This window comes from Nymphalis io, chromosome 10, assembly GCF_905147045.1.
Source record: "Nymphalis io chromosome 10, ilAglIoxx1.1, whole genome shotgun sequence".
Classification (NCBI taxonomy): Eukaryota; Metazoa; Arthropoda; class Insecta; order Lepidoptera; family Nymphalidae; genus Nymphalis; species Nymphalis io.
This window is the reverse complement of record NC_065897.1, coordinates 13,266,215-13,279,137: the sequence shown is the minus strand read 5'-3', so window position 1 is coordinate 13,279,137 and position 12,923 is coordinate 13,266,215. Positions and strand designations below refer to the sequence as shown.

General features: G+C 36.0%; 3 protein-coding genes across 4 annotated transcripts in view; 2 read left to right on the top strand and 1 right to left on the bottom strand.

The window, feature by feature from the left end:
- Positions 1–231: 231 nt before the first annotated feature.
- Positions 232–6,634, bottom strand: LOC126771442 (transportin-3). The gene is made up of 10 exons (XM_050491320.1): positions 6,384–6,634; positions 5,371–6,261; positions 4,684–4,863; positions 4,345–4,508; positions 2,861–3,457; positions 2,083–2,409; positions 1,836–2,017; positions 1,667–1,764; positions 1,439–1,581; positions 232–1,205 (listed from the first exon to the last, which is right to left on the bottom strand). Exons 1-10 carry the CDS (start codon positions 6,495–6,497, stop codon positions 1,145–1,147), a joined length of 2,757 nt encoding a protein of 918 aa, XP_050347277.1. The 5' UTR covers positions 6,498–6,634; the 3' UTR covers positions 232–1,144.
- An 874-nt stretch (positions 6,635–7,508) lies between these two features.
- On the top strand, positions 7,509–8,829 carry LOC126771490 (peroxiredoxin-5, mitochondrial). The gene is made up of 3 exons (XM_050491390.1): positions 7,509–7,722; positions 7,789–8,055; positions 8,491–8,829. The coding sequence occupies exons 1-3, from the start codon at positions 7,618–7,620 to the stop codon at positions 8,686–8,688; spliced, it is 570 nt and encodes a 189-aa protein (XP_050347347.1). The 5' UTR covers positions 7,509–7,617; the 3' UTR covers positions 8,689–8,829.
- A 127-nt stretch (positions 8,830–8,956) lies between these two features.
- Positions 8,957–12,923, top strand: part of LOC126771441 (apoptosis-resistant E3 ubiquitin protein ligase 1) — a 32,677-nt gene continuing 28,710 nt past the window's right edge. Inside the window, exon 1 of one of the 2 annotated variants that reach the window (XM_050491318.1) lies at positions 8,957–9,619. In XM_050491318.1, coding sequence (XP_050347275.1) covers positions 9,454–9,619 — 166 coding nt within the window. In that variant the 5' untranslated portion in view covers positions 8,957–9,453. Of the gene's footprint in view, positions 9,620–10,713; positions 11,056–12,923 lie in introns of those variants that run through there. The other variant, XM_050491319.1, reaches the window with a different exon arrangement.

Here is a 12,923-nt window from a genome sequence, read left to right as displayed (position 1 = left end):
CCGTGTAAACTAGTGTTACTTCATATGTATATATATATATATATATATATATATATATATATTGTATGTGTATTGTACACAACTGGGCCTTTTTTGTTTATGAAAACTATGTCAAACAAAGAAGTATTTTGTAGGAATGATTGGATTTTTGAAGTCGGTGTCTTTTACAAGAAATCATATTATTAAATAGACAATCAAAGTAGTCACTCCAGATAAAATAAAAGGCGGATATAAAAGGTAAACATTTTAATAAATATTTACAATTCACTGCATGTTTTATCACATTCAAATAAAGAGAATATAACAAAATATATTCTAGTGTCTGTACTTACCTAACGCAAGGTGATTCATTAAACCTATAGCGAGACTGAAGCGAAGGTACCGTATTAAGTCACATCAAAATCGTCCAAATCAATCATGTTGAAACAAATATATAATACTATATTAGTAATTATTGCTTTGATATGAGATTTATATAATCTGGTCGAGAGGCACCTTGTTAACGAAATTACGAAGATTTTTTATTCAATTCAATATATTTTATTATTTTTAGTAACATACCACAATATATTCGATATTCATAATTTTTTTCTTATCTACATCTGTATTTTGCTATAAATGTTGTAATCGTTAACAATTTTTACACTTGAATCCTGTTTCTCACGAGCGACTTGTATATTAGTATATTATTTAATAAGCATCACATAATTTGTTCACATACTATATGTATTTATTAAACTGGCACCAACAAATATTTAGATTGTAACCACATTTCTGATATATTTTAATGAATATAAAGTTACATTTAACTAACGTCGAACCAATAGTAACACTATCTACCAAATAAGGTAACAAGAAAAATATAATTATAATTGATATAATTAATTGGCTAAAGATGGCTTGAAGGCTCAAAGTATAGAACACTTGAAACTTAGCCAAAACCCGGTTTGAGTTCAATCATGGATAACTATATTATATAACGGATGACAATGTGTGTCATTTTCCAATGCAGGTGACAATCGGGTTAACGGTGCCACGAATGATAAATTCATCACTTAAGAAACAGGACACTTAAAAGCTTCGTCTGGAAGTTTCAGTCTTTGCGTGGTGCGTCTCTCAATTAACAAGTTTATAATGTCTGTGTCTACCGGTAGAGACGGGCGAAGTCTCGAAGTAATCGTGTCATTTCCTTGCATTTCTCGGCCCTGAAATTAAAATGATGATCACTTAATGTTTTATTATGTGCGTAAGAAACGAAATACGATCGAACTTTAATAGTTAATTCATGGAATAGTTTTTTTTGCATGCTATAATTTTACCATGGTTGCCTCTGCTCATAAATATTGACAATACTTAACCTAGTATGTTTTAGACAGGATTGTGACACTACCAAATATTGTCTATAGTTTATTCCAATCACAAGAGTAGTGCGTGGTACCTTATGGCGTACTGGTGAAACTGCCAGCACTGGTGGTCGGTGGCGGCGGGCGGCGCGCGGGACAGCCGGCGCAGCGCACTCGCCAGCCAGTCCGCGCCCGCGCGCTTCTGCCACCACACCAGCTCCAGCATCACCTCCGCGACCTGCGTCACAAACACCACGTTGGAATGTCACATATGATTGCCTTTCGATTTATTACATATATCACTACCAACTATAGTATTTCACCTCGGAGAGCATGTAGGAGTGCAGATGGAGAACGGAGGCTTCGAGGAGCGCGAACGTGAGAGTCTCGCCGTACTGCGTCAGAGTCGCGCTGATGGCCTCTAAAATATATATATGATGTTAGTGAGTATAAATTTTATAAAAAGTAGAAACGTAAAGTCGAGGGTCTCACCCTTGACCTGGCGGTCGTCATCGCGCGTGGAGTTAGCGATCCTGGCGAGGTCGTGCAGGAACTTCATGAGCGAGCAGTTGGCGTCGCGATGGTCCAGCGCACACGCGCGCGCACCTAGCGACAGCAGCTGCGGCAGCGCGCCCTCCGCCGCCAGCAACGCCCCCGGGCTCCGCTGCAGGTACCTGCGCAGCGAGCGGGGTCAGCGAGGGTGGGGGTGGTGACGGGCGAGCGGGCGCCGTGCACTTACCGCACGCAGAGGCGGTAGAGGTCGTCCACCGTGTCGGGGTTGTCGCGCAGCGCGTCGGGCGCGGCCAGCAGCGACAGCGCGGGCGGCAGCAGCGCGTGCAGCAGGCGGGACAGAGCGCGCTGGGCGGCGGCGTCGGTGGGGTCGGCCAGCGCGTCGGCCAGCACGGCGGCCAGGTACAGCAGGCACGAGTGCGCGCGCGCGGCGTACAGCGCGGGCAGCGCCTGCGCCAGCGCGGGCAGCAGCGGCGCGGCGTGGCGGCCCGTGCAGCGCACCATGAAGCGCACGCTGCGGCACGCGCGCTCCATGATGCGGCCCTCGCGTGAGAACCTGCGGACGGCCGCTCCATTAATAAACTAAGCATATTACCCGATGAGTTTTAGTTCACTTCGCGATTCTCTTGCCGCAATTGTTGTTTGAAAGAAAGGTATCGGAGTTTTGATAATTGCTATTTCTGACATTCAAAATTTTTTCCATAGCTATGAGTAAATATAATGAATTTTTTTTCTTTTAAAATTTTTTCCTTCTCGTATTGGGCTCTGACATAATTAATGTTGGAGCCTAATAAATATGGCCGGCACAAAATTGCAGTTCTCTGTTTATATACAATAGTATAAAGCGCTATCTTTAATTTGATTCCAAAATAAATATTGTTATTAAATATTCACGACTATGATTCTAAATTCCCTCCTTTACATCAGAACCCAATAATTCAGAAGGAGACGAAAATATGACATTAATAAAAAGCTACTCGAGAGGAAAAACATAAACCGGGACCGACTTGTTCATGACCTCGTGCACGACGGGCCAGGCGTCGCGGAAGGCGGGCAGGCACGGGTGCGAGGCGGGCCCGGCCGGCGCGTCCACGTCGCGGAACAGCGCCGCCAGGCGGTCGAGCCACAGCACGGGGTCGCTGCGCGTGCCGCGGCGCGGCTCGGCCTCGCGCGCCAGCAGCTCGCGCAGCCCCTCCAGCTGCACGGCGGCCGCCTCGCGCATGGCCAGCGCCAGCTGCTCGGGCGGCAGGCGGCCCACGGCGGCGGCCAGCGCGCGCAGCAGCGCGGCGGCGGCGCGCGGCGCCAGGCTGAGGTCGTCGGCGCGGCGCGCGGCGCGCAGCAGCGTGGCGGCGTGCGGCGCGGCGTGGCTGCGGCACGCGGCGCAGATGTTCTGCAGCGCCGTGGCCGCCGCGCCCGCCAGGCTCTGGTCCTGCAGCGCCCCGATGAGACTCTGCAGGCACGGCTCTAGGCACTCGGGGTGCCTCTCTATCCACTCGCAGAGCTCGCCCAGCAGGAGGATGCAGGTCTTCCTCACCGCCGGGTGCGTACCCTCGGGCATCGACAGGATGGCTTCCACTACTTTTGGCACATATTCGTATTCTTCACTGGAAATTATAAAATGCTCTGTATTACATCACCAGCACATTGCAAATAATTATTTTCTGATGTTTTATCTCTATAAGTGTTAAGAACGCGTGTATCTTAACCGATGATCGTGGGTTCAAACCCGGGCAAGCACCACTAAAATTTCATATGCTTAATATGTGATTATAATTCATCTCGTGCTTTACGGTGAAGGAAAACATCGTGAGGAAACCTGCATGTGTCTAATTTCACTGAAATTCTGCCACATGTGTATTCCAGCAACCTGCATTGGAGCAGCCTGGTGGAATAAGCTCCAAACCCTATCCTCAAAAAGAGGAGAGGAGGCCTTTAACCCAGCAGTAGGACATTCACAGACTGTTAAGGTTATCTCTATAAATATATCTAACCTTATATGCTTATAAAAATATTATTAACATTAACAACAATAATTGGTTCCAATTTCATTACATCATTATTTCATAAAAAAAATAATACAAAAAAGCTTAAAAAACTCAAAACATTTATAAGCTATTTTGACACATTAGTAAGGGTATAAATATTTAAATCCTAAATAAACCCATCATATTATTATGAAGGTATGTAGTATATGGCTTTGTGCAAGCTCGTCTGAGTAGGTACCACTCACTCATCAGATATTCCATCGCAAAACAGCAGTACTTGGTATTGTTGTGTTCCGGTTTGAAGGGTTAGTGAGCCAGTGTAATTCCAGACACAAGGGACATAACATCTTAGTTCCCAAGGTTGATAGCGCATTGGCGATGTAAGCGATGGTTAACATTTCTCACAATGCCAATGTCTATGGGCGTTAAATTATTCTCTATAATGAATCTCAAATTATATATCAATCCTTAGTTAAGTTTAATTTGCATTTTTTCTTCATACTTACGGCAATATATTTTTAGCTACAGATTGCATGATAAAAAGAGCTGCTTCAGTTTGCTCCCAAGGCAAGTCAGCCTGAAGAACTGCAAACATCTGTCGGAACACCGAACTTGACCCAACAATGAACACAACATCCTTTATCAATTCCATTACTTTCATGCGGAATTCCTGTGGAAAAGTTTTACAAAATATAAGTAACCAATAATTTTAAAAGAGTAAATTTACATACAAATATTTAAAGCAAAGTTGAATAAGTAATGAAATGTTGAAGAAAAAAAATTTCTTGTGATGTGTTGACAAATGTCTGCTACACAATGTAATTAAATGGAATATGTTAATTTACATAGAATTCATCTCCTTCGTCAGGTAACTGAGTGTGGTCCGGTTCACACTGACAATGTCTGGCCAATGCTTCGATTAACCTCTCTATGTGCGGTTTAAACACGTCTGTTAGCGGTTGATAGTCTCTTTCATAAACTTCTTCTGATAGACGATACCATAAATTAAATGTGATTTCTGCTACCTGTAATTTTATTGAAAACATTTCATAGCATAAAAAATAGAGACTATTATTTATAAACATTTTTTATCCATAAAACCATAAAGCACTACATAAAACATATCTGACAGTAGTAATTAAATATACAAGTGTAAAATCAAATTTAATAACATATTAGTGAGATTTTCTGTGATCATCATTAAACTTTAGATGTATAATCAATGTGTGCTATTGATTGTGGCCACTGGTTACAAATAAACCACCAACCTGAGAACTAAATGAAAGTTGTAAAATACACTTAACAATGTTTAAAACAACAAAAAAACTTTGAAAAAATGTATATAATAAAAAATAACTCTTTGAATTTGTCATAAATGTACAATAATAATTAACAAATTAGTTTAAGTATAATGTTGTTTATCATTATTATTTAGTTATAATACCCTTTTGTAAAGCTTGTATGTGACATAATTGCACAATTTTTTTGTTAATGGCAGACACAATTATACCAGATAAATTTACTACACTTACATCATAATCATGATGTCCAACACACACAAGTGAGAGCTCCAATGATCTCATTGCAAAATGTGCATTGCCATTTGCAGCGCACAAGATTATTTTCTCTAAGAATGTTTCCGCTAATTCTGTAAACACCCCTGCATAATTTGCAGCTTTCTCTTCTTCCTCATGAGCAACTGCCATGTGATAACTCTCCTCCAGTGCGGAAACACTATCAAACAATAACTTTTCTACATCAGTATTATTGTTATTGTCCTCTAAACAGTGAAGTATTGCACAAATACAATCAGAAGCAGCAGAGTGCAGCAGATTAATAGAATTGTGATCTCTTAGAACCTGTAAACTGAATCCAATAACAGCATTCTGAGGCACTTCCTGTATACTCATTGCCCTAACCTGGATCCACGAAGTCATACATTTAACGATTTTCAATGCTATATTAGTACTTTGGGAACTATTTAAACACTCTTTAAGGAAAAATGTCACTAATTGAGAATTTGCTCTTAGTTCTGATTTGATTTCTTCCCGGCGGTTCTCCCCGAGTTTTAAACTTGATGAATCAATTTCTTGAGGTAACACCGTTAATACTTCTAAGAGAACAAAGTCATTTTTATTAGAAAATAATTTGATCAAATCACCAACACAGTTGGACCACGATGTCATCTGCAATGCTAAATCGGCTAAGGCCAACGAAAGCTGAGTGACTATTGCTGAACTTGTGTCGGGAGAGATTCCTTCTAAGTGAGCAACGAGAGAATCTCTGAGCGAAACCACGGCTTCCTGAGGCAATTCCGAAAGGTTATGCTGCACTTTAGATCTCATTGTTTGGGCTGCGAAATAACACGAATGAACATCTTTCTTTTGTTGTAAAAGCTGATCGGCTACTTTCCATGAATGAATCTGGAAAATGGCAAACGTGGTAGATATTAATTCAAAACAATAATTAATAAAATCATAAACCTCATATTATGTATAACTATGAAATAAAATTTTCTGTTTGGCCATAAAACAGAAATACTCACAGACTTTTGTACTTCTCCTAACCATCGTGAGGCCTTTTCCTTTTCATTTGGGTTGGGGTTATCATACAAGGCATTAATGGCCTGGTAAATAGTGTCCATTGATGGAGCCTCCATTGTAGATTTTTTTATTCACAGGAAAATCTCAAAATCTTCCAGTATAAAATAGTAAAGTAACCATCATATTCTAATAATAAAATAGAAAAGCACTCAAAATTGAGAAGAATCAAACATTAACAACGTCAATCAAATCGTCAAACGACGACCGAACAAATTTTATATTTTGCACAGATACAATATTATAAAGATAATTTAAAATATTTACGCAGGTACCTAGTACCTACTTAACTTTAAAAAAAATAGAAATATTTATCAGGAAAGGGATTTCAGTAGAAAAGTACTAAAATTCATCTTGGAATTCTTGGATTGAGAGCTAAGTGGAATTTTTTAGAATAATTAATTGTGCTATCCGGCATTTTTTAAAGTAAAAGTATATTTTTTAACGTAAATAAACTATAAAATTAAAATTGACTGATGAAATTTTAATAGAAAGTAACTGTTAATGTTCTATGCTACAATAACTTACAATAAATTCCACGTGGATTCCTCAGTTAATCAAATAATCGGAATATATTTTTAGCCGTATTTGCAAAACAAAGAAACTAATGAAATTGGATTCGTTTAAGGAAACATTCGTTATAAATTCAGTACTACAATATATTCTTTCTATACCCTAGTGGTTCCTGTTGTAGCTTCGCTCAAGAAATGGTAAAAATATTAATTTATGCTTTCTTCACTTGAAATGTTCGGCTAATACCAAAAAAATATATTTATTATATATGTAAAAATCAACAACGGATCGATAAATGATATTCAGTCGGGACATACGAGTCGGTCTTATCTTACTACCAATGCATGACATTAGAGGTTTCATATTCAAAACGCAGTCTTTTTTTTCAATCTCTACATTACCTCTATTTTCAAGTTTTTAAGTCTTGTATCTAAGGGTATAGTTTCATAATCAACCAGTTGGTACATTGCTTTTGTTTATCGTTTCTCAGATTTTCAAAGGATTCGGACCACTCACGCAAAATTATTGTATATTTTAAACGGGTAACATTAATTTAAATAATCTTGTCTATAACTAAATATAGCAATAGATAAATAATATAGTAAAAAACAGCAATCACTCAAACTTCAAAGATTAAAAATTAATTAATCAATCAGTCAAACACAAATGTTTTTCACGGCCGTGTCTATTATTCGAAACGCTTCGGCATTTGCAAAACAAGCGTCTAGTAGAGCGGTACACACGACTTTTTTCGCCATGGCTCCAGTTAAGGTAATAACTTGATTAATCTGGTACTAAAATTATATAACTACTTCTGATTTATTGTTATTGTTTAAGGTTGGTGATAAAATGCCATCAATTGATTTGTTCGAGGATTCACCTGCGAATAAAGTGAATATTTGCGAATTAACTGCTGGAAAGAAAGTTGTTCTTTTCGCTGTTCCTGGAGCCTTTACTCCTGGTTGCTCCAAGACACATTTGCCTGGATACGTTCAGAACGCTGACAAATTGAAGTCGGAGGGAGTTTCGGAAATAGTGTGTGTATCAGTAAACGATCCTTATGTGATGGCAGCATGGGGGACACAACACAATACTAAGGGAAAAGTAAGATTTTATTATACCTATATTTATAAGATTGGTTTTTTAAGTCATTTCTAATCCTAAATATCAGCATTGTAGAAGTTGTAAGCCACATTGCCAATGTCCTGCCCACATGTGAAATTTTAACGTTAATTTTTATTATATATAATTCAGAAAAAAAAATTGAAAACAATTTTTTACCTTGTAATGTTAAACTCATGCCTATTTATAAGATACATTGTAAACAGTCAGTGATAAGCGCTGTTACTATGTACATTTTATTTATTGTTAAATGACCTTTAACCTACTACATTGATCAGTAATACTTGTACATTATTTATTAGCTTGAATGCTCTTGAATATTTAATACAAATATTGACTGCAAAACAATTTATATACTGGTTGATTAGTTATTTGTTGGAAGTTTTATATTCGTGTGACACACTTATTATTTTCTAGGTGCGCATGCTAGCGGATCCAAGTGGCAATTTCATTAAAGCCTTGGATCTTGGAACTAACCTCCCACCACTTGGTGGTTTTCGCTCCAAGCGTTTCTCCATGGTCATCAATGACAGTAAAGTTGAAGATCTGAATGTCGAGCCTGATGGAACAGGACTGTCTTGCTCACTCGCTGATAAGATTAAGCTGAAGAATTAAACTCACCATGCTTTAGTAGTTTCAAAGCCACTTCTTAGTTAAATGTGATCTACACACCTAGCTTTATGCAGATCTTAGACTGTCTAAGCACCCCTTGTGATAATGCCTAAAATATATATATGTATTTTACATTTAATGTTTCATGTTCGTTTAATTTTATGAAACCCCATTTATTTACTTTCATTTATCGTATAATTTTATGAAACCGATTTTTTTACTTTTATTTATCGTATAAAAATCTATCAACTGTTACACAAAATTGTGCAACAGTTTAAAGAACTTGTACTGAAGGGTGAAATATCAAAAAGTGAAAGTTTCTATGATTATAGAAACTATTGAATCTTTACATAAAAAAGAAGACTAATTATTCTATTGGTTCTTGAATTGATACCATTTATGTATTTTTAAAACTTTGAAATCAATAATTTCAAGGTGGATTAGAAATATCATTAGTATTGACTACAATGCTCTTCGATATTTGTTACGTTATGCTAAGCTTCCTTTAATTCAAAATATTCTAAAAATTATTGCATCAAGTAGTTTTATCATAATTTGATTCCGAGTTTAATAATAATAAAAATATATATGAAAAACTTATTACGATTAGTTGCTTAGCAAGAAAGGAACGCGTCATGTGCGTCCAGTGACATTGTCACTGTTAACAGTAGTTCCTTCCTCTGACATTTGTCAAAACTTGCAAATTTAAGGTGCAGAATTTTGTTTGTTTTGCGGTAAACGATGATTTTATGACTAAAAGTTGCTAATATGCTAAAACGGGTGCAATATTGTGGCACAATATTATTTTTTTTAACATTAGTTTATGTGACTAGAATAGTTTTAAGTGAAATATTTGAAAATGAAAGCTCTGAAGTCGACGAATGGTTGGAACAAAATGAACTTGGAGACTATAAGAAATTATTCAAAGATCTCGGTAGGTATTAGCATGTAGATCATTTAACAACAAATAAGGAAACGCCTAAAAATTTTCATATTAAATGTTTTTTTTTTTTAAAGTGAACTCTTCATCAGTTAGGTATGATAGTATGTTTTGGTTTTTCTACACACTAATGATAAATAAAAAAAATTAAAATACTTATTTATAGTGATATTACGAAATAATTACCATTAAATTTAAATATCTCAAAATATCTCTATTATGCTTAAGATTATTTTTTATTTAAATTTTACATAATCATAATTTGTAGCTGCCTATAAAAATTTTATATTTTTAATTAATTATAAATATTTTTATTGCATTTGACATTTGAGTCCGTTTTGATTCCCTGATACTGTTCTTAATGTTAAAAATAACTTTTAGTAGGTACCTAGTAAGTCACATTTTTTGGTAATTAAAATATATCCATGCTTGTTTGTTAAGTTAAGCAATAAAAGAGTCTATGGCCCATTATGTTTTTTTTTATTTAAATGTACAGATGATATTATTTCTAAAATTATCTTATATAGGTACATAATGTGTTGTTGCAATTATATTATGGTTTGTGATACCATAAACATTACCAACAATGGGAATAAAATAAAAATATTACCAAGTTTAATTAAAACTTATAAACTAAGTATACTGAAATATGTTAAAACTCATAAAAATCATATTGACTGATTCCTGTTTTAAACACAGAACAGTTAAGATATTAAGAAATATTAAGAAAACAGCTTTAATTCATTTTTAAAAAATAAACAGAATGAATTTTTTTGATAGCATAACAATCATACAAACACATTATATTAGTCATAATTCTCTAACACACATAAGTCTTAAAATGAGTTTTTCTGGATTAAAACAAAACTTGCTATTACATTTTTGCTCAAACAATTTTTGAATATCAAGGGAAAACATGACCATTAAGAATTAATTCGTATTGTCGAAACATGAACAGGACAAGGTTTTGGGCTTCGCGGTGTCCTCTGACGTCACACTACCACCCACCACCCGCCACCCGCCAAATAAAAAGAGGGATGGGGGTAGTTCCGTCCGCCCAACGCTCAGTCGTACCGCAAACACGGATCCGCGCGCACGTATCTCCCTAATGCATATCTCTATACATCACTAAATATGACCGCATTCCTTTCTTATCTGATAAAAATTGTAGCTTTGAATAATATTAAAGTATAACTTTATCGAAATTATATTCGGAAGCTCCGATTAAAACTTTGCAGTAAAAGTGGTCGAATTCATTCATAGATCGCGACGATCTGTGACTCGTCTTTGATTCGTTAATAACACGAAAAGTTTCGATCTCAAAATGTGGCAATTCGAGGATTCCGAGATTTGTTCAATCGGTATGATACATCCTTCTCACAGCCGACACTCCGGCCTATCTCTGTTGTCAGGAATGTCCACATTTTCAGGTAACCTTTCATTATATATTCCTTTGTCGTCTTCACAATAAACACATTAGTCATTTATCAAAACAACTTTCGTTTATAGTAGGTATAAATAAGTGCATATTTATTAAAATTCACGATTATCAATGTGTTATGTCATGGTATTTTTGTTAAGTAACAAAGTTTTATTTATATAATACAAAAAAAAAGTTACTCTGTTTCAAAATAAAACTATAAAAGGATTTAGTATCAACAGAGCGGTTACAAGCTATCTGATGTTGTATTTTTACTTTCTACGTATAACTAGCCTATGTTCTTTGTCAACATAAATACAATAATAGAATATTTAGTATAAGCTTCCAAGGCACATGCAAAAAATTGTAAACACTATTGCGATGTCCCAGGCTTAGATGGTACCTAATAAAAACGATAATATCGTATGCATTGAATTGTAAATGTGATTTGACAAAAGCGTGCCAGCGCGATTCCGATATTGAAAGGACTAAGATTAGGTTTTCGATTCTTTTTTCGATTACAACTCAAAACATTTCAAATTATATTCATTTAATACACTTTAACAAGTACATTTTAATAGTCAATTTTTACCGCCGTATCTGCCGTATCTAATATTAATCTAATAATTTTCTTTTGATCTTTGAGGAATAGTTAAAGAAAATCTGTTGCTTATTGTTGCGATAATACAGCAGGGGGCCAATTCTTATATCAAATTGTCACTGTATCGCAATCGAATCGAACCGTGATCGTTGCCGTTTATCCGTCTTTAATTTAATTATCGACTTTTGGTATAAAAGTTAACAATAAAGTTTGAGTTTTGACAAAATGGTATATGTTGATGTCATATCGATTCGGTTCCGATCCAAATAAATATAGAATAGTGAAAGTTAGATTGGAATTGAATCGGGAACGTACCGTAATCGTTACATATTAGTAGAATTGGGCCCCATTAAGTGCTTTGTGTAAGCTCGCCTCGGGGGTAAAACTCACTCACCAATTATTCTACCCCTAAGCAGCTATGCTTAGTAATGCTGTATTTCTATTTGAATAGTGAGGAAGGAATGTATGTCTGTACGTAAAGTTGACTTACAAGCAGATGATAATCTATTCTAATAACATAAATTCAAAAATAACTCTGTCGGTCTTTTACGCTTTCAGAGCTAAACCACGAAACCGATTTTGATAAAATTTGGTGTGAAGCAAGCTTGAACAGTTTTTCAACCGATTTTCTTTGTTTGGTATATATAGAGCTATTGACCAGCATTTGTGGTATAAATTATAATAATAATAATAATATCCTGGGACATTTTTTACACACGGCCATCTGATCCCAAAGCTTGTACAAAGCTTGTGCTATGGAAACCAGACAACTGATATACTACATATACTACTTTTTTTTGTAAATACATACTTATATAGATGATTACACCCAGACTCAGGACAAACAGACATGTTCATGCACACAAATGTCTGTCCTGGGTGGGAATCGAACCCACAACCTTCGGCGTGAAAGGCAAGTTAAGTTAAATTAAGACATTTTGGAAATAACAGCAAAGAAAATATGTTTTATTGTTATGTATATATTATAGTCGAATTGTGGCCGTTGTTCGAACACAAGTGGGACATCGTAATAGAATTGACGAATAATTTACAAAAGCATAGGCTGTAAACGAACATATTATTTCTATATTGTGAGACATTTATAATATTTTTATAATTTATATCTATAAAATAGGCAATTTTATATGCGTGCAATATTATATAAATATTATAATTAGATTTTAAAGCGAATGTGCTTAAATCTACTTTTTATGTTAAAAATTAAGACCTTCATTGTTCTTTGGAACTAATTTTAAAAAGGTCACCTTTATTGAAGC